The 22,821-nt window shown below is 41.9% G+C and overlaps 3 protein-coding genes across 4 annotated transcripts in view; 1 reads left to right on the top strand and 2 right to left on the bottom strand.

Annotated features, from left to right (window-relative positions):
* Window positions 1-4,411: 4,411 nt before the first annotated feature.
* Window positions 4,412-7,106, bottom strand: LOC110529601 (C-type lectin domain family 11 member A). Its single transcript, XM_021611954.2, has 4 exons — window positions 6,394-7,106; window positions 5,990-6,086; window positions 5,701-5,892; window positions 4,412-5,569 (listed from the first exon to the last, which is right to left on the bottom strand). Exons 1-4 carry the CDS (start codon window positions 6,502-6,504, stop codon window positions 5,169-5,171), a joined length of 801 nt encoding a protein of 266 aa, XP_021467629.2. The 5' UTR covers window positions 6,505-7,106; the 3' UTR covers window positions 4,412-5,168.
* A 149-nt stretch (window positions 7,107-7,255) lies between these two features.
* Window positions 7,256-9,601, bottom strand: LOC110529600 (uncharacterized protein C1orf198 homolog). Its single transcript, XM_021611953.2, has 4 exons — window positions 9,243-9,601; window positions 8,738-8,788; window positions 7,954-8,622; window positions 7,256-7,783 (listed from the first exon to the last, which is right to left on the bottom strand). Exons 1-4 carry the CDS (start codon window positions 9,546-9,548, stop codon window positions 7,727-7,729), a joined length of 1,083 nt encoding a protein of 360 aa, XP_021467628.2. The 5' UTR covers window positions 9,549-9,601; the 3' UTR covers window positions 7,256-7,726.
* Window positions 9,602-11,537: 1,936 nt separating this feature from the next.
* Window positions 11,538-22,821, top strand: part of LOC110529599 (cation-independent mannose-6-phosphate receptor) — a 39,935-nt gene continuing 28,651 nt past the window's right edge. The window contains exons 1-14 of one of the 2 annotated variants that reach the window (XM_036985028.1): window positions 11,538-11,782; window positions 12,417-12,556; window positions 14,948-15,072; window positions 15,557-15,655; window positions 16,661-16,793; window positions 18,748-18,859; window positions 19,029-19,134; window positions 19,349-19,508; window positions 19,734-19,926; window positions 20,057-20,160; window positions 20,307-20,483; window positions 21,360-21,506; window positions 21,762-21,908; window positions 22,539-22,676. In XM_036985028.1, the coding sequence (XP_036840923.1) occupies window positions 11,643-11,782; window positions 12,417-12,556; window positions 14,948-15,072; window positions 15,557-15,655; window positions 16,661-16,793; window positions 18,748-18,859; window positions 19,029-19,134; window positions 19,349-19,508; window positions 19,734-19,926; window positions 20,057-20,160; window positions 20,307-20,483; window positions 21,360-21,506; window positions 21,762-21,908; window positions 22,539-22,676 (1,921 nt within the window). In that variant the 5' untranslated portion in view covers window positions 11,538-11,642. The remainder of the gene's footprint in view (window positions 11,783-12,416; window positions 12,557-14,947; window positions 15,073-15,556; window positions 15,656-16,660; window positions 16,794-18,747; window positions 18,860-19,028; window positions 19,135-19,348; window positions 19,509-19,733; window positions 19,927-20,056; window positions 20,161-20,306; window positions 20,484-21,359; window positions 21,507-21,761; window positions 21,909-22,538; window positions 22,677-22,821) is intronic. The other variant, XM_021611952.2, reaches the window with a different exon arrangement.

Raw genomic sequence — 22,821 nt, 5'->3', positions numbered from 1 at the left:
ACAACAACCACCCGAGCCACTGTCTGTTCACCCCGTTATCATCCAGGAGGCGAGGTCAGTACAGGTGCATCAAAGCTGGGACCGAGAGACTGAAAAACAGCTTCTATCTCAAGGCCATCAGACCATAATATTGAGTGGCTGCTGCCAACATACTGACTCAATTCTAACCACTTTAATAATGGAAATTGATGGAAATTGATGGAAAAAAATGTATCACTAGCCACTTTAAACAATGCCACTTAATATAATGTTTACATACCCTACATTACTCATCTCATATGTACATGTATATACTGTACTCGATACCATCTACTGCATCTTGCCTATGCTGTTCTGTACCATCACTCATTCATTTATCTTTATGTACATATTCTTTATCCCTTTACACTTGTGTGTATAAGGTAGTAGTTGTGGAATTGTTAGGTTAGATTACTTGTTGGTTATTACTGCATTGTCGGAACTAGAAGCACAAGCATTTCGCTACACTCGCATTAACATCTGCTAACCATGTGTATGTGACAAATAAAATTTGATTTGATTTGTTCTGGGATTGATTTGCACTTTTCGCACCAAAGTAAGTCCATCTCCAGGAGACAGAACACGTCTCCTTCCTGAGCGGTATGACAGCTCCGTGGTCCCATGGTGTTTATACTTGCATACTGTTGTTTGTACAGATGAACGTGGTACCTTCAAACGTGTGGAAATTGCTCCCAAGGATGAACCACACTTGTGAAGGTCTACAATTTTTTTTCTTAGGTCTTGCCTGATTTCTTTTGATTTTCCCATGATGTCAAGCATAGAGGCACTGAGTTTGAAGGTGGGCCTTAAAATACATCCACACCTCCAATTGACTCAAATGATGTAAATTAGCCTATCAGAAGCTTCTAAAGCAATGACATAATTTTCTCTGATTTTCCAAGCTGTTTAAAGGCACAGTGAATTTATTGTATGGAAACTTCTGACCCACTGGAATTGTGATACAGTGAATTATAAGGTAAATAATCTGTCTGTAAACAATTGTTGGAAAAATGACTTCTGTAATGCACAAAATAGATGTCCTAACCGACTTGCCGAAACTATAGTTTGTTAACAAGAAATTTGTGGAGTGGTTGAAAAACTAATTTTAATGACTCCAACCTAAGTGTATGTAAACTTCTGACTTCAACTGTATATCGCCACCTGCAACAGAATAGAATTTGTATGTCTCTAGCGTTAGCGCAATGACTGGAAGTCTACTGGAACATTAGCATGCTAGCTGTTCCTCTTCATCTGACTCTGGGGAAGTAGATAAAAGGCTTCATTGCAAAATCTCAAACTATCCCTTTAATATAGTGTAAATTACAAGGTTTTTTTTTAGGCGTGCTGTCTGTCTCAGTGATAATTTTCCAGATGGAAAACTATTTCAGTGTCAATTTGAAGGAAAACAACCAAATAGAAGGCAGTAAAGATATTGAACTATATATATATATATATATATATATATATATATATATATATATATATATATATATATTTTATCATAATCTTTGAGAACTAACAATCAAATAAAAGCTAGACAGTCAGCAAGGTTCCCCCACCCAAAAAAAGAAACAGGCATTCAGGGCACATGCCATTGATTTTGTTAAAATGTTTGAGCAGAGGAACACATCATTAGCCATGGATAAAATGCATAAAATTGCAGGAAATTAGATTTAAAACTGAATAAAATTTCAGCTCAATGCCAAACTGTAAAATTCATGGAAATGTGCTTCAAAAGTGCAACATTTTCTCTCAGCTCAAGAAAAAAAAATATTGCAGAAAATGTTCTAGCTAATAGACTATGTTTGAGTTTATGCTTCCTCTTCCAATGAACTGTGGGAAGATCAAAATAATGAAACTGTCCACCAAATCTATTCATTTTAAAATGTTGATTACTTCCACTTGCCATTATCAATCACCTTTTCTAACCTATGATGGGGATCCCTGGGTAGCCAGTTTTCCTGGGAAAGAAAAGTTTGAAAACCCCTGGCCTACAGAACATGTTCTAAAAGTAGAACAATGTGATCAGGTATTAATAATTTAGCAATAGGGGATCTAAACTCTGTCATGCATTCGCCAGGACTGTCATTTGCACAATCAGCTACATTGTTTATTTGTTATTTTGCAGGTTCCATTGAAGATTTTGTCCGAAATAAAATTACAACTTTTATTTGGATTAATGACCTCCTATTTAAGATACAGTATACATTAAATACACAAAATAATATTTCCTCTTTCTATGAAGAAAATTATTTATACAATGACCAATTATTTTGGGATAGGTTTGTATAATCCATGTCCTCATTATAATTCAGTTTTTGATATGATTTCAGATGGGCGCTAACTTTGTCCTGAATGAAGGTGGGAAACTGATCCTCTCTCATCCCTGCAAGAATCCAATGGACAAGCCTGAAGTAACACAGATGGTGGCTACCATCTCGTCTGGTGGCCATCCTACTAGCTTATAATGTAGTAGTGACTCGCTCCATCTGAGTGGACATGGCACTGACCCCTCATTGGAAGGGCACCTCCTTGGCTTGTGTGGATGAAGACACGGCTCAAGCTTATGACCTCATGAAGAGCAGTGTCTGAATGGAACTCACAAGCCAAGAACAATCACCATTCCTGCAGCGGGATCAGTGCTGCGCTAGTGCTATTATTCCTGACTGAATTCTATAATTCTAATGTTCTAACTTTTTATTAAATTAATTCAGATCTCAAGGATTTTTGAAGGTCCATTGCAGCCATTTTTATCTCAATATTAAATCATTTCTGGGTAACAATTAAGTAATTTACTGTGATTATTTTTGACCATTTTAATTGAAAACAAAATAGCTTCTTAGCAAACTGCAATTTCTCAAGCAAGAATTTAGCTAGGGCTGTCTGGGAGTGGTCTGAGAGAGGGGCCTAATTGGAGGAGCCTAATGGGAGTTGTGTAACCTGAAAACTAGCTGATATTGGCAGAGAAGAGGGCAAACTCTTTGTTATTGGTATATTATAAAACAGGTGGGTCTAATCGTGAATGCTGATTGGTTAAAACCGCATTCCAGCCGGTGTCTATTTCCATGATGTTAAAATGCCTATTTACTCTGTCCCATCTGACTGTGCAATTCACTGGCTAATCAGCCCGGCCAGGCGCTGTTTAAACTTAATCGCCACTATAAAAAGCATCTAGACATTATCTCACATTTCTTTTAGACTAACATTAAGTTTTCAACAGCAGAGATTTGTATAAACCTTGTCTGTCTCTCCGACGTTTGCTACATTGTTTCAATATTCAAATTAGATCTCCAGATATTCCATAGTAATGGACGTGTCGGGATGAGACAGACAGGCACCTTTTCTCAGCCAGTCGAAATCACGAATCAGCATTATTTTTATGGATATATGCAAATAACTATCAATAGAAAGCAGGTAAAACGAATCAAAGTGCAGCTAATTTGCTGTCTTTCCAGCTTCAGTTTGAAGTGATTGTGTTAGCTGTGTTGTTGGCTAGCTCCTCTGAACAAGTGTCCTGACGAGAGAGCACATTTTCTACGCCAGGCGAAATCGTGCATCATTAGCTCATTGTTATGGATGTATCCAAATAAATGTCACAGAAAACAGCTTAAACAAACGCAAATGCAGCTACTATGCTGTTATTCTGGCTGCACTGTTTGACGTAACGGTGAATTATCCGGCTATCTAACGAGCAATGGATAAGAACTCCCGAGTGGCTCAGCAGTCTAAGGCAGTGCATCTTGGTGCGAGAGGCGTCACTACAGTCCCTGGTTCGAATCCAGGCTGTATCACATCCTGCCATGATTGGGAGTTCAATAGGGCGGCGCACAATTGGCCCAGCATTGTAAATAGTAGGCCGTCATTGTAAATAAGAATTTGTTCTTAACTGACTTGCATGATTAAAGGTTAAATAACATGTTTATGTTTATTATGTTTTATTTTTTAAAGAACATTGCCAGCAAGTATGGCAATGGAACATTTAGAACGAACGACTGAGTTGCGTCCATAGATACATAACAAAAGACTGAACGACTGGGTCGCATCTCTGGCAACCGAACCAATAGAACGAACGACCAACCGGCCACTCGAAGCTGGTGTTTTGGATGATATATTGGCACGTTCGTCTCAGGCCTGACAACACCCGTGCCATTATCACATTATCACTTAATTAACTTATACCACCTGGTGATGTCACAATTTCACAGTATTATTCCAACCTCATAGTGTGGAAATATAAACTGAGTGTACAAAGCATTATGCTCTTTCCATGATAGACTGACCAGGCGAATTCAGGTGAAAGCTATGATCCCTTATTGATGTCACTTGTTAAATCCACTTCAATCAGTCTAGATGAAGGGGAGGAGAAAGGTTAAATAATGATTTTTAAGCCTTGAGACAATTGAGTTTAACTCAATATTAGGACAGTGTTCTTAATGTTTTGTACACTGTGTAAAAAAACACTGGAAATCACGTTTTTGACTGCACTGCCCCTTTAAGGATAATCACTGACTTTATGAGTAAAACAAATCTGATCATGATACTGTGACCGAGCATTTTCAAATATTTTATTGGCCAATATTTGTCCTGGAACTATTCTGTTTACATTAACTGTGAAAAAGTACAGTAATAACATTGTATGCTTTTAATCATGATAAACTGAATAAATATTTTGCTAATCCAATTTTAGATTAAATATTCCATCCAAAGTATTCCGTATTCAGCCAAAGACATTTGCGTAGCTTAGAGTGAGTAATAAATTACATATATATTTATTTTTTCAGTGTGGACTAAGATGACCACTGTCTGTCTGTGCAGTATGTTAGGCCATGGGTTTGATACTGTTTTCTTTTTTTTAACAGTATGTTAAATGTGTTATGGATTATTATTCAACACAAGCACCATCAGCTAGTAAACTAAAATGTTCTTGAGTATTGAACAGTATGATATATAGATTACAACCCACTTCTTTGTGGATCAATGACATCCCCTATTGCTTTTTAAACAAACAAACAAAAAAACAAAAGATTTTACTATATAACAAGATAGACAACTACTCATAGTAGATTATCTACTAGGTACATTTTCGTCAAGCTTGGCTGGATTTGTGTTTCTGAAATGTCAGATACTTGTCAAAAGTTTGAAGAAAAGGATTAGGCATCAAACTCACAGAGGTAAGACATATTCCTGTCACAATAGTTGTCCCACCAGTCCCCATCATCTGACGCCATGGCCACACAGTTCTCCCGCTTGCCTCCGTCCGGCTGGCTGGAGAGGAAGTGCTTGCGCCACTGGAAGTAGGTGACGCGTGTGTTGTCCTCAAACAGGTAGAGTCCCTCAGAGCGCAGGTCATTGATGCCCAGCCACACAGGCCAGTTCCCTGGCTGAAAGAAAGCCTTGACGTAGTCTGCCAAGGCCTCCTGCTCCTTCCTGTCCCGAGGCATGGCCATCCTTCCACCCCGCTCCAGGCACTTCTGGGCTGCCCCTGCATACGTCTCGTATGTGCGGTACACCAGATAGCACTTATACCCCACCCGTCGGCCCTTCTGACAGCCTAGAAAGAGGAGGAAACGTTTCACCTTTAGTTTTTCATGATTTTATAATGTTTTTTCATCCTTCCATTTTAAAACATTTGAACTATTGAGAGTAAAAAGTTCAAGGGAGGTATGCAGAGTGCAGACATACCCTCCAAGCGGCCAATCTCCTTGCGGTTCTCTTTCGTGAGGAGCGATATCTGTTGCATGGTCTCCTCTACCTCCCCGAGGGTGCCGTCCAGCCGGGACACTCTGTCCAACAGTTGGGTCACCTTCACGTCCAGGGTGTAGTGGCCGACATTCAGTCTGTGGATGGCCTGATCCATTGCTGCCAGCCTGGACACTGTTTAAGAGAAAACCTCAGAAGTTATGTCTATCAATTCAGCAATAATTTGTATAGTGTGTAGTGTATAACTTTTGTTGAGTCTGTGCAGACATACAAATATAGTTGTATGTGTTGTCAAAGTCTGAGACAGGACTGGGCTCTTGCTCCTCCGGTAAGTCTTCTCTTGCCTGTTTCCCCTGAGTCTCTGGGTTCTGAAGGGAACAGTGAGGGTAAAACATTTGCAACCAATACTCCAGCTCCTCCACTGATTTCCATTATAGTGTACTGTTACACTAAATACCTCCACTAAAAATACACTAGAGTTAAAAAGACATAAAACTAGTCTAGGGGTTTCCATGCAATAAGGACAACATAATGAAAATGTTACAGCACTCTATTTGAGTTTATGTGCATCTGGATAATTCATTCCATTCTTACTGCGCTAACAATGTGCTACTATACCGCCTTAACTGATTTTATGTCTTAGCTCAAAATCTTCAAGCGAGTACAAGTCCTCACCTCAGATGGTGTTGCGTCGAAAGGATCTCCATCTTTGGTGCCGCTGTCCAGATCAGTAAAGCTGAGTGAACACATACACAAGACGATGACTAGGATGGCTACTATTCCCATTTTACCCTGTAATAACTTTGGTTGTTCTCGGTATCCCTCTGTCGTGCCCCCTCTCTCTCAATCTCACTCTCTCCTGTCGTTCTGACTCCCCAACAACAGGAAACCTGCTTTTCCTATCACCTCCCACTTCCACGCTTTGTGTTAACAGTGCACTTTTAGAGGTGGACCTTTGGTGGCACACATGTTCCTATTAATACAGTCCACTTTTATAACGGCGAACATGAGGATTTGCCAGTGTAAATAAATCACAGTAGTAGAGGCAATGATTGTGGTGAGTAAATTTGCAGGGGAAAGGAGAGAGTCAATGTATCCCTATGTGCTGAAGTCATGGCAGACAGGAGGAATGCCAGTTAAAATGCCACAAAAATCATACTTTCCATTCCACAGAACTTGGACATGAGCTAGCTAGGTCTGCTAGGATGTTTGGGGTGTGGCTACTGCCAGACACTGAAAGGGGTGAGTGTGAGGCAAAACTGAAATTTTCATACAGATTGCTGAGGATAACTGTACAACGCAAAAATAGGATGTCCAGTATTCTCCATAAGCATGTTTTTTACAGTACACTTGGAGTAACTTAACCAACACAGACATATGTCTGATTCTTTGCTGGTTTTACCTTTCCATTTTATCAGGGTCTGCTCAGACAGTTCATTCTCTATTTGTGAGATGTTCTCAATTGAACCAAGATCTCTGCTGCCACATTGTGGACTGATATTGTCACCGAATCAAAAAAAATGTACAATCCCAGAACAACGACTTCATTCTCTATAATTTATTTGCTTTGAATCCAAGTTTTCAAAATCTATGAGTGCAATATAGCATACAGTAAATATAATTTACATACAAAATTCTGTAAAATAGCACTCTTGTAATGTAAAATGGTTGTAGATCTATATTGCAAGTGGTATAAATCACTTAACATGCTGTCTTTCTAAACATACCGCTTTGAGTGCTTCTCATTAGTGTACACTACAGTAATGCTTAGCACTAGTACGAGGTCAGAGTAAAAAAGGTAAATATAACAGCTGGAGGGTGCGGGTTCTGGCAGTGGGGAATCAAAAGCACACGTAGTGAGATATGCCATAAAAAGCCATTTAGGATAAATAGACATTGTCAGTTCAATTGTTGGCTTTCCTTAATACATGTATTAAAATGGTCATCACAATGGTCCTTCTAGTGTTGAGTTGATCCAGTCACTCAATGTTGTTACTTGAAGCCGCTGTTACCAGTTGTCAAGAAAGTCAAATCCGGTCTTCAGGACGTTACTGCTGGTATTAAACTGGTAGGAGAAAAAAAAAAGAACATTCAATTAGAACAGTACAGAACACAACTTGAAGTAAATGTACTATGTAACAACATGTAATACAGAGTAATTAGACTGTTACTACACAGGTAAATGCTGTTGCCAATTTTTCTGGATCAAGTATCAAACCACAATGGGTTGTTCACCTGAGCGAAGGTGGGACTGGTGGCCAGTTGCGACTCAGACTGAGCAGCAGCCTTCTCCTCTCTCTCTCTGGCAGTGTTGCCTGAGCGGGCAGGGGAATTGGTGGGCAGCCCCGGGGATTTCTTGGCCAGCCCTGGAGTGAAGACGTCCTCCACTGTGTTGCTGACTGAGGGGAGGGTGCTCTGAGCGTGCTCCCAGCCAGCCATAGTGGACGACACACTGATAAGAGCAGGGGTAGGAGTCATGCTCATAGGGGTCACACTTATGGCTGCTGGGGGGGACACACCAATGGGCACAGGGGGAGGAGGTGCAGGCGGCCTGGGGGATCTCTGCGAGGTCACCCGTACCGGGGGTGGGCTCTCCTCTGCCTCCTTGGGGGTGGGCTCCTGACGAAGGTAGGAGGGCAGTGGCTTCTCCCCCTTCTCCAGGGACTTGATTTGGCTGGGGGTTAGGGATTGGAAGTCTGCCTGTTCACCCTCCAGCCTGGATCTCTCAGCACTGATCTTCCAGAAGGAGGAGGACTCCTCTTTCCTGCCCAGGCCGAGGCTCTCGCCATTGGACACCTTGCTCAGCTGGCTGCTTTGGGTGACATTAGTTGGCTTGTAGTTAGCGATTGAAGAGGAGATGCCCTGCACAGATTCCCCTGTTGTAAGGCTGATGTCCAACTGGCTCTGTAAAGAGAGAGGAGATACTGTGTTGACCAAAAATAAAATGTGTACTGTAGCTACATCAATATAAGGTAATCTTGTGAATGGTAGAATACAACATGGGCACAGTCATACACACCTTGGTCTCCCAGGAAAATGGGGCAGAGTGCTCATCTTGCCAAGTTATGTCCTGAAATTGAACAAAAACAGATGTTTTCATCAAAGTGTGATGATTAGTGACAAACCACTACTCGCTTCACATGCAGAAACACTGCCAGTCAGGTTAATGGACTATAGGACTGCACTAGCTGGCTGAGTGTTTTGATAATCCAGTGAATCAATTGACAGCAAAACAAAAATAGCTAGTTTCCCAGATTTTCCTAATCAGACAGAGCATGTTATTATACAAATGCCCATCCGTATATACCATGGGGAAGACCATGTTGAAAAGTGCCATCTGATCCATCTCGATCTCTTGCATTGTTTTGTTACTGGTATGATGTTTACCAGCCCAAATCTCGGTCGTGGCTGACCAAATTCGTGTGTTAGCCATTTTAGCTAGCTGGAATCATGCGAGAAAACGTATATCATTCTATAGGAAATAGATATGTGGCTACCAATGCAAATCGGGTAAAAGTCCATACCTCAACACCAAAATGGACAATTTTCTGTCCGGTCTGAATGAGCAATTTAGGATAACAAATGACTTCTTCTCGGTCAACCCTATGCATAGCATATCGAGCACGAATATGTGGGTCCATCATTCCATTGTCGATGGCGCTGTCTTGTTCATTCGGTGTCATTTTCTCCCAATCGAGTCCATGTCTCTCCTTGATGTTCTCCCTTTCTTGCATTATTTTCCTGGCCATGGAGTTAATGGAGGAGAAATACTCCAACTTTTTCTGCTCCATCCTATGGGCATCGCCCCCTGCCATAGTCGCAGCAGCCATTTTCCGACCAGCTGTACAGCATTCCTAAGCGTTGAAAGGGAGCGGTCATTGATGACGTACGAATGCAACGATAATGAGCGCGTTCCTCTGCCTTGCTGATGCATGCCAAATATTACAACACCTGAATAGGTAGCTATTTTAAGAATCAGCTAACACCATCAAATGTTATAGAAACCTTGGTACTTTCAAGATAACGGGGAACTCACCGAAAAAAGAATGTGGTCAAATGATGACGTCAGTCATCTTCAGGTCGGAAAGTTGGAGCTCTAGAAAGATGCCCGAGTTTCCAACTTGGAATTCCCAGTTGGGTGGCCGTAAAAATCTTTTTTCCCAGTCGGAGCTAGTTTTTTTTTTCCCGAGTTCCCATTTGTCTTGAACAAACTAAAGTAATACGTCTGAGATTTCAGAGTTCCCAAATGATTTGAACGCGGCAACTGTCAGTCTATGACACAGTCGACGACTTAGCCGTAATCATTGGTTGATGCAACGTCTGAGCAGGGGAACGCGACCACTCATTTGCAGCCATATCATTAGAATAGGCTACTATAATGTTCATGAACCTTCTTATGATGGGATAAAAGTCAGACATTTTCGTCAGGGAGTTGGTCAAGCACAATGATTTATATAAACCCTGGATTGTTGATGCTATGTTATTGGCCACCGAGAGGCTTTGAAGCCACTGACTCACCACGTAAGCACTCCCTAGTATGAGCAGTCCTCCGTAGGAATTAATGGAAATCTACAGTATTTAAATGTATTTAGTATTTAAGTATTTTTTCTGTAGTGGGGACAGTAACATTAGCACTCCCAAAAAAATATACTGTAAAGAAAATGTTTTTTGTATATTTATTAATTTTAAATGTGTTTAGCTAACATAATATAATAGTATGCATTAAGTGCCTGTAAAAGAATAAACGTGTCAAAAACGAATGTAGACAATAAGAGCACGTTGGCTTCAATACAGCTCCCCCTTAGTCATCAAGGGTTTACACACACCACTGGTCAACCATGGTTTGCCAGTGCTATGATAAGATTACTCAAAGTCCCACAGATGGCGATATTGAGTTATTTCATTGTACCGTCCAAATGGAATGTATTCAGCCGGCTCTACACCCCTATCATCCATTAAGGCTGCAAAGGAGTCGATTTCCTCCTTAACTCGATTTAATGGCTCACCGTTGGGGGGAAAACAGGGAAAATGCTTACATCTTAATAAAACAAAGATTTCCACCACCATTTTCTGACAACTTCCGGATGTTGCACACCAACAGTGTTTTGGTACACCAGAAGTACATTTATTTCCAATGCAACGCTGCGTTTGCCTTGCAGCATTGCGTTGCATAAATTGGATTTATCGAACGTATGCAAACTGTATGCTTAGATGGCTTGAGAGAAATGGTAGCAGAGGGTTCATGTTGAAATTTTGTTGCATGCATATCCAGATAATGTTGTGTACCATTCTGCGCAAATACACTGTCGGTGTGCTCAAGGCGTAACCCTGACTGAAGTGCACTACAACATCAGGTAGTAGCATTAGCCACCCTAGCATGGTGGTGGAAAAATCCAAGTGAAAACTCCTCCAACTCATAATTATGACTAGGAAACTCGGGTGTGATCTCTGGACCCTGATATTTCACACATTCTGAAATCTGACATCACCTACCAGGGCGGCAGGTAGCCAATCAAACGAAAGTTAATGTTGCAGTTGATAATGGCAAACCCTGGCCATGACCACACTATCTGAGGTGTCTCTGGGAGAGTGGGCTATGCAACAAAATCGATTTCCAATAGGAGAAATATAAGCACCCACCAAATTATTATTTGGTAGAATGGTTATTGCGTTCCATTCGTGCTCCGAGGCACTTGAACGCTCCAAGTCGTTCCTCTGAAGTAGACAAGTCGTTCCTCCAATCACTCCGTCATAACGTGAACGCGTTGTTCACGATGACTCGTGGAAGGTCATACCACGTGACGTCTTCTATCATGTGTTCAGTTTGTCATGTGATTCACCCAGTTCCTGCTGAAGACTACCAGCGGACTTTTGCTGTATCATGTCGGACATAATGCTCTAGTTTATAATACTGGATACAAAACATGCACTCGCTTTGCAATTGTAACAAGGCTGTGCCTTGGAAAATAGTAATGTTACTTGTTTCGATCACAACGGTCCTGGTTACATTTCCCTCCGGCACAGCGGGTTCTGATGTCAGCCTCTGGTACCAAGACCTCTGCAGGTAAAGTATGGAGGCACCGCTCACTCGCGTATTCTCATGACAGTAAAGAAGAGGGTATGAAGCTTCTTCAGAAATGGGAAGGGTATTTAGCAACAAATGCAGCTTATACAGTTCATTTAGAGTGGCACAGAACAATGATATACATATGAGGATGGAAACAGTATTGTGTCTCCATTGTCAGATGCTCCTCATCTGGCGTAGCCCCTGAACCTGGTTTTACAAGGCAGTTGTTTGGATAGAAAGGTGGTGTGTAGTCAGTTGGCTGACCACGGTATTTATTATGAGACTCTACTTGTGAGAACATACGGCTTAAAATAGAACTGGCATCTGGAAGAGGTCGGTGGATAGACAGAAGCGTCACGAGTTGTTTGTTTGGAAAGAAAATTGTAGGCTAATGTTATGTACATAATAGCCACCATATATGGTGATTGATTTCTGAGTCATGAAAACGTTGCTGTGATCATATTTGGAACTGCATATTCATGTATTTTTGTACTATGTTTTCTGAGGACGCATAGATAAAACATAAACCGTGTACTGTTTAGTTATGTTAACGTTGAGCTGGTGTGAATGATTGCAAATGTATTTCAACAACTATTATGATTTTTTTTTCTTCTGTCTCCTTGTCCTACAGTTACAAATGGGAGGCTATAGACCAAGACAACAAAGTAAAATACACACTGAAGCTCTGTGACTCCTCACCTCACACTGGATGTGGGGCCGGCAGTGCTGTCTGTGCCAACAACCTCACCAGTCAAAATAACCAGTCAGTGGGTGAGTATATAATTAGGGACAAGTGTTTTCCCTGACAATGTGACCTGGTCAGTACCAGGTTGGCCCTTGTAACCTATTACAAGGCTCTGGAGTTTTTCCCGGTCTGGTAACTTATGCTCAGGGAAAACTATTGGCCCTAATTCCAGCACAGGGCCCTGCCGCTGTTAGGAGGATGTGCTAAGGGTTCATTAAGTGAGGTTGGCATCTGATGATCTGGCCTGCTGATTAGGCAGAATGTTTTGCTGCTGTAGAATAGATCACTGTAGTATATGCTGCTGCCAGGACACAGTGGGAGTCAGCAATAACACCACGAGCACCCCGAAGTAAGGATGGGCCTGAAAGGATTCCAGTCAGATGCCAGTCAAGTCAATGTCCATTGATTCAGTTGATTTGTTTCAGTGAGGTGTTGGTTTAATGCAGTTTTGTGAAGAGACACAATTTGTTATAAAATACAAAGTTTGCATTATGATTTGGTGAAAGGTCAATGATTAGGGTCTGTTCAATCCAAACAAAACTTAAAAGGTAGGCAAACTTTTGCTGGGAGTTTATCTTATCAAACTGTTCCTCAATGATGACACATTTTCCAGTACTATTTGCTAATGGATGTCATTAAAATCCCCCAACTGAAAAAACAGGAGTCTTATCCTCAGCTTTTGCTGTAAACAGAGGAAGCACTGATATCAAACTAATTTAATCACACTTAATACTTGGCTTTGCTTCACTTTAGTGCTGACGTAGCTAAGCATTTCAGAGAAGTGGTTTTCCTTGACAAGTATAGGCTAGCTGTTTTGGCTATACATGTTTTGTGGTTTACCTGGACTTACTCATCATTTTTTCAGCTCAAATTAATGTGTTCAAATGAATCTGCGTTGTAAGGAGGCCATGTCAGAGAACAGGGTTACTGGACTAGACTATTCCAAAACATGATCATCACAACAAGTCCCAGCCTGGGACACTTGACCACGACCTTCACTCATTGCCTAATCTGTGTTTGGTTGCGCTCAGGGTGAAACAAAGTCGGGTCGTGATTAAAGTCTACATGAGAGAAATGCCTGCAGCTAGTATTGCACCCTGGGCTCAACTCAACAAGCTCCGAGTGTCAGAGTAGGATAGGAAGGGGCTCTTGTGACGGACCTAATGCTGATAACGAGTGACTAACCTATGTCTTTTGTGTTGGAATAATCAAAGGAGGTTAAAGGTGAACCAGAGGAGCTGCCTGTTCACATGACTGTGCCTTTACGCTATGATAAGCATGGAACAGACAATTTGCAAGCATAGATTTTCTCACACAGCGTTCCTCTGAATTCAACCAGGCTGCTTGCATGCAGGCAATTGACCTTGCATGATATGCAATTGAAGCTTCCAGGTCACCTCTATTGTTTAGTAATTTATGTTACTGGGTCAGCTGAGTAGCAATATATCAGCTCCATGTTCTGCTGAATAGCTTTCATTTAGGCCATATATGTATATATATTATATGTACCATTTAGCAGACGCTTTTATCCAAAGCGACTTAGTCATGCATGCAAACTAAAGATATCTAATGATATAAGAGCGATTCAGCATGGTGCATGAAGGGAATTAAAATAGGACTTGTAAGTGTGACAGTGTTCACTAACACAGCAGTGGATTCAGTCTCTGTGGTCAAAATACAGTAAAATCAATGAAAGCTAATAGCAGTGTCTGTTTATACAGTGCTATCTGGACAAGCGATAGTAAAATAGAAATGCCCTACTTATCATTACATAAAGCTTTGCTGTTGGTGTTGCACCCTAAACCTTTTTACCTACATCGGAGAAGGTGTTTTGTGCTGTGTAAAGCAGTTAGTCCTTGCTGGATTCTGCTCCTTCAAAACACAATAACAGAAACCCCATCCAATGTGGTTAGATGGGAAAATACAGTGTCTTTGAGGTAATAACTGGTCAAAAAGTTTGTTCTCACTCTCTCTGGTTGGAGTTTAGCTGTAACTGTAAGTATGGACCCAGCCCAGGCGCCAGGCTGTTGGCAGAGCAGACAGAGACGGGCAGTGTTGTCCAGTAGGTCATGCTCCCATGCTGTTTATCTGTCTGGACTGTACAGGGCCAGACAGCTCAGCAGAAAAATGGCCTCAACTACGAACCCTTCCAGACCCTGTGGCGTAATGCTTTGACCCCACCGCTGTAGGGCCTGGGAGAATTGGTGGAGGCTTCAGATTCAGTTGAAACCTGTATTAATCATCCACAAGAAACCACTGGGAAAGTTTAAGGTTTTAATGAATTGTTGAGTTTGTTTTGCAGGGAGTACATGGTTCAGCATAGCGTACTGAAACAAATTCTTAAACAATTGTATTACTTGTCTCAGCATTTGCATGTTTAAGAGGCATGCTTCTCACTCATCCACTTCTATTTCCAGGTGATCTGTCCTTAAAGAAGGTGACTGGGAGCAGCGTGATAGATTTCAACAGCACTGAGAAGTGCCCAGGCAGTAGCGATACTAATGTCCAGAGCAGCATCAGTTTCCAGTGTGGAAAGACTATGGTTAGTCACCAGTAGCACCTGTCATTACAAATGAAGTGTAGTCACGGGGAAATGTATGTATAGGAAGCTGATTATGAATTTCCTGTCAAACCACACTTGTGGGTTTTAGTTAGAGAATAATTTCATCACTAAGCATTGTTCTTTGTCAGTCTGGTGGTGTAATGAAACTGCAACCACTCTGTGGTAGTTTCTTTATTTGAACATTTGAAGTTCTATTGAGAAACATATTAACTATCATACAGTGCTCTCCTATCTTTTATAAAAAAAAACAATACCAGGCCTGCTTGTTGATAAGTGTGACCATGTGATTGTTCAGCAGCAAAGCTCCTACAAACACAGTAATAATGCTGCCAGTCCAGTTCCTCAAGTAGTGACTTCCTTGTAGGATGTCACAGCCACGTCTACTGTAGCAGTTCTAAGATTGAGTAAACGGTCAGGTCATACAGTATGTCAACTTGAACTATATTTGTGCTCTTACCCCCAGGGAACACCAGAGTTTGTCACTGTGGCCCAGTGTGTTCATTATTTTGAATGGAGAACATATGCAGCCTGCAAAAAGGATAAATACAAGCCCAATAAAGAGGTATGTCTGAATTGTGGTCTGCAGCTGTCAGGGCAGGATGTGTGTATGTCACCCATTTGTGATGTGTGTGCAGACGCGTGTGACTCAGTGGCAGTGTGTAAGGCATCGGTGATCCCACTGTGTGTGGGGGAGGTGAGTATGTGATGAGCACATTCACACTGTGGAAAATCACGAGTTCTCAGCAAGTCCTTTGCTGTCTCTTGTTTAAAGAAAAAAAATGAATAGAATAAAGGAAATGTTTCATTTAAATGTAAAGTCATTCCAATATTACAATGAGTAAAGAAAACAACATGCTCTTTCCATGACAACCCTTATGTCAATTGTTAAATCCACTTCAAATCATTGTAGATGAAAGGGAGGACACAGGTTAAAGAAGGATATTTAAGACTTCAGACAATTGAGACATGGATTGTGTATGTGTGAATAGACAAAATGTTTAAGTGCCTTTGAACGGGGTATGGTTGTAGGTGCAAGGGGCACCGGTTTGTGTCAAGAACTGCAACACATCTGGATTTTTCACCCTCAACGGTTTCCTGTGTGTATCAAGAATGTTCCACCACCCAAAGGACATCCAATTTGACACAACAGTGGGAAGCATTTTAGTCAACATTAGCCAGCATCTCTAGGGCGGCAGAGAGCCTAGCATTGGACCAGTAACTTAATGATCGCTGGTTCGAATCCCCAAGCCAACTAGTTGAACAATTGGTCAATGTGCCCTTGAGCAAGGCACTTAACTTTAATTGGTCCTTTAAGTTGCTCTGGATAAGAGTCTGCTAAATAACTAAATGGAAAATGGAAATGTAGAGTCCATGCTCTGATGAATTGAGGCTTTTCTGAGGACAAAAGGGGGGTGCAATTCAATATTAGGAAGGTGTTCCTAATGTTTGGTATACTCAGTGTATATTGGATTTCAGTTATAGTAGGTACCAGTCCAGAACAAACTGAAAATAGAAGACGATCAATCCTGGGATTTTGTAATTCTTTACTCTTTCACTCTGTGTCTAGGTCCCTTGCTATGTCTTTGACACGGATGGGAAAAAGCATGACCTGAACCCACTCATCAAACTCACAGATGGTTACCTGGTGGATGACTCGGATGATGAAGTTGACTTTTATATTAACATATGCAGAAGCCTAAGTGAGTTTCTTTACTGTGCTCAATTGTTTTATGAATAAGAAATTATACTGTATCAGTTCAGTGATACTGTTTACTCTTCTGTGAAAGTAGGGTATAACAATTTAAATCATGAATCTATATCAGTGGCCTTTAGCATGTATGTGTGTGTGTGTATATATATATATATATATATATATATATATATATATATATATATATATATATATATACTTCATTTCACATTCTTAAAATAAATAATGTGTGTGTATATACAGACAGACAGACACAGTTGAAGTCAGAAGTTTACATACACCTTAGCCAAATACATCTAAACTCAGTTTTTCCACAATTCCTGACTTAGGTCCCTGTCTTAGGTCAGTTAGGATCACCATTTTATTTTAAGAATGTGAAATGTCAGAATAATAATAGAGAGATTTATTTCAGCTTTTATTTCTTTCATCACATTCCCAGTGGGTCAGAAGTTTACATACACTCAATTAGTATTTGCTAGCATTGCCTTTAAATTGTTTAACTTGGGTCAAACGTTTCGGGTTGCCTTCCACAAGCTTCCCACAATAAGTTGGGTGAATTTGGCCCATTCCTCCTGACAGAGCTGGTGTAACTGAGTCAGGTTTGGAGGCCTCCTTGCTCACACACGCCTTTTCAGTTCTGCCCACACATTTTCTATAGGATTGAGGTCAGGGCTTTGTGATGGCCACTCCAATACCTTGACTTTGTTGTCCTTAAGCCATTTTGCCACAATTTTGAAAGTATGCTTGGGGTCATTGTCCATTTGGAAGACCCATTTGCGACCAAGCTTTAACTGATGTCTGGAGATGTTGCTTCAATATATCCACGTAATTTCCCTCCCTCATGATGCCATCAATTTTGTGAAGTGCACCAGTCCCTCTTGCAGCAAAGCACCCCCACAACATGATGCTACCACCCCCGTGCTTCACGGTTGGTATGGTGTTCTTCGGCTTGCAAACCTCCCCCTTTTTCCTCCAAACATAACGATGGTCATTATGGCCAAATAGTTCTATTTTTGTTACATCAGACCAGAGGACAATGTTTGTCCAAAAAGTACAATGTTTGTCCCCATGTGCAGTTGCAAACCGTAGTCTGGCTTTTTTATGGCGGTTTTGGAGCAGTGGCTCAATTATAGGACTCGTTTTACTGTGGATATAGATACTTTTGTACCTGTTTCCTCCAGCATCTTCACAAGGTCCTTTCCTGCTGTCCTGGGATTGACTTACACTTTTCGCACCAAAGTACGTTAATCTCTAGGAGACAGAACGCGTCTCCTTCCTGAGCGGTATGACGGCTGCATAGTCCCATGGTGTTTATACTTGCGCACTATTGTTTGTACAGATGAACGTGGTACCTTCAGGCGTTTGGAAATTGCTGCTAAGGATGAACCAGACTTGTGGAGGTCTACAATTGTTTTTCTGAGGTCTTGGCTGATTTTCTTTTGATTTCCCATGATGTCAAACAAAGAGACACTGCGTTTGAAGGTAGGCCTTGAAATACATCCACAGGTACACCTCCAATAGGCTAATTTACATACTTTTTGTCAATCAGAAGCTTCTAAAGCCATGACATCATTTTCTGTAATTTTCCAAGCTGTTTAAAGGAAAAGTCAACTTAGTGTATGTAAACTTCTGACCCACTGAAATTGTGAATTTGAAGTGAAGTAATCTGTCTGTAAACAATTGTTGGAAAAATCACTTGCGTCATGCACAAAGTAGTTGTCCTAACCGACTTGCCAAAACTATAGTTTGTTAACAAGAAATTTGTGGAGTGGTTGAAAAACGAGTTTTAATGACTCCAACCTAAGTGTTCATAATTGCTCAAGGGCACATCAACACATTTTTCACCTTGTTAACTCAGGGAATCGAACCAGAAACCTTTTCGGTTACTGGCACAACACTCTTAATCCCTAGGCTAATTCATCTCACCTCTGCGCCCTCTACAGACCGACCAGAGAGCCCCTGCCCCGCAGGCTCTGCTGCCTGCTTGACCACCAGCAATGGCTCCTTCAGCATGGGCCTACCAACTACCCAGCTAGAGCTGATCTTCAAGGACCGGTACAGCCACGCTAAAGCCATACATAAACACAGGCAATGCTAATTGCTAGCTAGCAGCCTCTGTCTCTAGTCTTAGTATTTGCTTAATTTTGACCTCTTGGCTATCGACCAGCTCCAGAGCTGCGTTGCCTTGCTGAGCTGCTGACTTCTCTCTTTCTTACGGTGTCAGATTGAGGCTGCGATATGAGGGAGCCTCAGTCAGCCCGCCGGACTTCTGCAGTGGCCATAACCCTGCTGTCACCATCACTTTTATCTGCCCCTCACGCAGGCAGGAGGTAAGACGGAAGCCTGGGTGTCTGTCCCGTGGATCCCCTATTGATCACACTATTCATCATACTACAGAAAGTATTAATACATAGAATAGTGTATTTCATAAAATAGAAGTATGCTTCACATGTCAACCTAAATTTAAACACTTTGGGTTAAACAACACGATCTCCCTTAGGCAGTTAGATGTCATTTTAGTCATGTGTGACCTTGCCATTACAGGGTAGTGACCCCAAGATGACAGCCAAGTCCAACTGCAGGTATGAGGTAGAGTGGGTGACGGAGTATGCCTGCCACAGAGACTACCTGGAGAGTCACAACTGCACCCTGTCCAGCAAGCAGCACGACATCAACATAGACCTCACCCACCTCACCCTCGGCCGTGAGTCTGCCATTCCCAGAGCATGTCAGGCTTTGAGAAACATTGGGCAATGCATATTTTTTTTTGCGTAATAAAAGGAAGTAATGCTATGAATACTCATATGACTGTCCAAATTCCCCACTGACTCAGGCTAATTTTATTCACAGTTTATGATAGTTCCTCTAACAGTGAATGACGTGTTGAAATATATCACCAATATCACTGTGTCACGTTCTGTGTGTGTAGCTACAGACGACCCCTATATGGCTGAGGACAAGAGCAGCGATGGGAAGGACAACTATTTCTACTACCTGAATGTGTGTGGGGAGACCAAGGCAGGAGAGTGTGGTGACGACCAGCACTATGTGTCCACCTGCCAAGTCAAAGCAACGGGAGATGTCAAAAAGATTGCCGGGAGATACATGAATCAAACACTAAGGTTTTTAAAATATTAATAAACATTTTTTCTTGCCAAATATCTTGTCTTCATATTTCTCCATCTCAGCTTCTCTCTCCTTCTTTTCCCCTTATTTGTAACAATTGTCCCTTTTTATTGTTCTCTATTCCAGGTACTCTGATGGAGATCTGACTCTGATCTATCCAGATGGGAGCAGGTGTAGCTCAGGCTTTCAACGCATGACCATCATCAACTTTGAGTGCAACAAAACAGCAGGTGAGCATAACCCATAGCATGTCCAAGGAGAAAGCAAGGACCTTTTTAAATGAACAATGTTTTCTGCTGTAGAGGACTCTCCCCAATGACAGGTTAAAGTCTTTTCCATTACATTCCAGCTTATTCCTTATTTGTGTGTTTCTCAGGAAACGGTGGCCGTGGCTCGCCTGTGTTTGCTGGTGAGACAGACTGCACCTACTACTTTGACTGGCAGACGGCTTACGCCTGTGTCAAGGAGACGGAGGATCTACTCTGCATGGTCACAGACAACAAGACTGTACACTATAAGCATTATGATCTGTCCACCTTAACACGTTACCCTGGTAAGATGGAGTCCTGGATCATCTCCATTTGCAGAGAGCTTGAGTACTGCTTTCAGCTTCCATCCCAGTTGACGATCAGCATGTATCAATGTAAATGACCAGCCCCTTGACTTCCAGCTTTATACTTTAAGTAAAAGGGATCAGAAAGATGAGTATGAGCCCTAATACCTTTTAAATGTACATTTAAGGTTTGTTTCGGAGGACGCATAACTTGACCTTCGTCTTTCCCAAACCTGTTGGGGAGTTGCAGCAATGAGACAAGTTTGTAATTAGATCACAATTGGATATCACAAAATTGGGGCGAAAAAGGTATATACTGTACACTGAGTATACCAAACTTTAGGAACACCTTCCTAATATTGAGTTGCACCCCACTCTTTTGCCCTCAGAACAGCCTCAATTCATCGGGGCATGGACTCTACGAAGTGTCGAAAGCATTCCACAGGGTTGCTGGCCCATGTTGACTCCAATGCTTCCCACAGTCGTGTCAAGTTGGCTGGATGTCCTTTTGGTGGTGGACCATTCTTGAGACATGGGAAACTGTTGAGTGTGAAAAACCCAGCAGCATTGCAGTTCTTGACACAAACCGGTGTACCTGGCACCGACCTTACCCTGTTCAAAGGATCTTACATCTTTTGTCTTGTCCATTCACCCTCTGAATGGCACACATACATAATCCATGTCTCAAGGGTTCAAGATCCTTCTTTAACCTGTTTCCTCCTCTTCATCTACACTGATTTGAAGTGGATTTAACAAGTGACATCGATAAGGGATCATAGTTTTCATCTTGATTCACCTGGTCAGTCCCATGGAAAGAGCATGTTTTGTATAGTCAGTGTATATGCTAAACCACATAACTTGTCTTGTGCCTTTCAGAGTCTGAGTCGGCCCAGAACTGGGAGGCTGTGGATGCCAATGCCCCCAAGTCAGACAGGATGCGCTACTACGTCAATGTGTGTCACAAAGTCCTCCAGCAGGGGGCCACCAGCACCTGCCCCGAGGACGCTGCCATCTGTGCAGTGGGTACGTCTGGAGAAGATCTGGGCCTGTTTTCATAAAGTGTCTGAGTAGGAGTGCTGTTCTAGGATCAGGTCCCCCATGTTCATTATGATCTAAAATGCACAACTGAGTCTAGACCTACTCTGAGACGCTTTCTGAATACAGGCCCTGACTCTTATCTGTACACGGACAACATGCTGTCAAATCTGAGAACAAGATGGCTTATAGGTTGTAGCTTGTTTGTTGCCTTTCAAAAATGTATTCCATCCTCTCCTTTAGGAAAGGAAAAAGTCATCAGCTTGGGCAAATTTCTCACCTCCCCTACCAAGACTGACCGCAACGACATACAGCTGGTATACACTGAGGGAGGAGAATGCAGGAAGCACACAAAAATCAAGACCATCATGATTCTGAAGTGCAAGCCAGGTGAGAGTGTTAGAAATAGTTAGTTGCAGAGTCCAAGGTGAACAACTGTTCGCCTGAAAGTAGTGTTGCATTTTATACCGAAACGTTGTTCCTTTTTTATAATTGAACATGAAAAACGGTTCGATACTAGGATTTTTGTTACTTTCGGTACTTCTGTCAAATGTCTCACGTCGTCTACTGATTTGATAGAGGATCAAGTCTGTATCAGTGCTGCCAATGTCCCCTTTTAGCATGAGAGCACCGTGCCTGCTCCGTGCCTGCTCCACTTCCTCATTGCTAGCTCTAGCCTGTCCTGAGAAACCACTGCACTCACTAGGAGCCTGGGCTGCATCACCACTTATGCTGTACAGAAGTTAAAACACTTGAATGATCCAACATGGCACATAAAATGTTGAAAAGGTTAATTACTGTTTGCAAAACAATGTCCATTACAGGCTAAAATACTTTCCATTGTAGCCTAGGAAGCCGATAGTGGGTGTTAGATATGCGATATCATCTAAGCTTGATGTGCCCAGCCGGTAATACACTTGACTTTTTTTTAGTCCTACCTTGATGTTGTCTTTAAAGTCTAGCTGTTCAACTCCTCCTGACTTTCTGTGTGTCCCCCGTCTCCCCCCCTGTCCTACCCAGGTGACCTAGAGAGTGCCCCCATCATGCGGAGTGTGTCCAGTGACGGCTGTGTGTATGAGTTTGAGTGGTACACGGCTGCAGCCTGCGTCATGTCCAGGACAGAGGGGGACAACTGCAAGGTGGAAGACCCTAAAGCTGGTAGGTCACATGGAACCAGATGCCTACCAGAAATTTGTGTCCATGTGTCCAGAACTTTAATATTGTTTCATATGGAAGCAGGGAGACAAGGACAGGAGGTTTAGATTATGGAGATGTAATGTAGCTGTTTGATGCGTTACTATAA

The sequence above is a fragment of the Oncorhynchus mykiss genome, chromosome 8 (assembly GCF_013265735.2).
Source record: "Oncorhynchus mykiss isolate Arlee chromosome 8, USDA_OmykA_1.1, whole genome shotgun sequence".
In the NCBI taxonomy this organism is placed as follows: Eukaryota; Metazoa; Chordata; class Actinopteri; order Salmoniformes; family Salmonidae; genus Oncorhynchus; species Oncorhynchus mykiss.
This window is presented reverse-complemented; position numbering and strand designations above follow the sequence as displayed.

What these genes read in the sequence shown, in the direction of transcription:
- LOC110529600 (XM_021611953.2), bottom strand. Translation starts at nt 9,548, where the DNA reads ATGGCTGCTGCGACTATGGCAGGGGGCGATGCCCATAGGATGGAGCAG. An exon ending in TTGTCCATTTTGGTGTTGAG is followed by an intron (nt 8,789 to 9,242) that starts GTATGGACTTTT and finishes GTTCAATTTCAG; the next exon opens with GACATAACTTGGCAAGATGA. An exon ending in CCAGTCCCACCTTCGCTCAG is followed by an intron (nt 7,784 to 7,953) that starts GTGAACAACCCA and finishes TTCTCCTACCAG; the next exon opens with TTTAATACCAGCAGTAACGT.
- LOC110529601 (XM_021611954.2), bottom strand. Translation starts at nt 6,504, where the DNA reads ATGGGAATAGTAGCCATCCTAGTCATCGTCTTGTGTATGTGTTCACTC. An exon ending in TCGACGCAACACCATCTGAG is followed by an intron (nt 6,087 to 6,393) that starts GTGAGGACTTGT and finishes TGTTCCCTTCAG; the next exon opens with AACCCAGAGACTCAGGGGAA. An exon ending in GGAGATTGGCCGCTTGGAGG is followed by an intron (nt 5,570 to 5,700) that starts GTATGTCTGCAC and finishes TCCTCTTTCTAG; the next exon opens with GCTGTCAGAAGGGCCGACGG.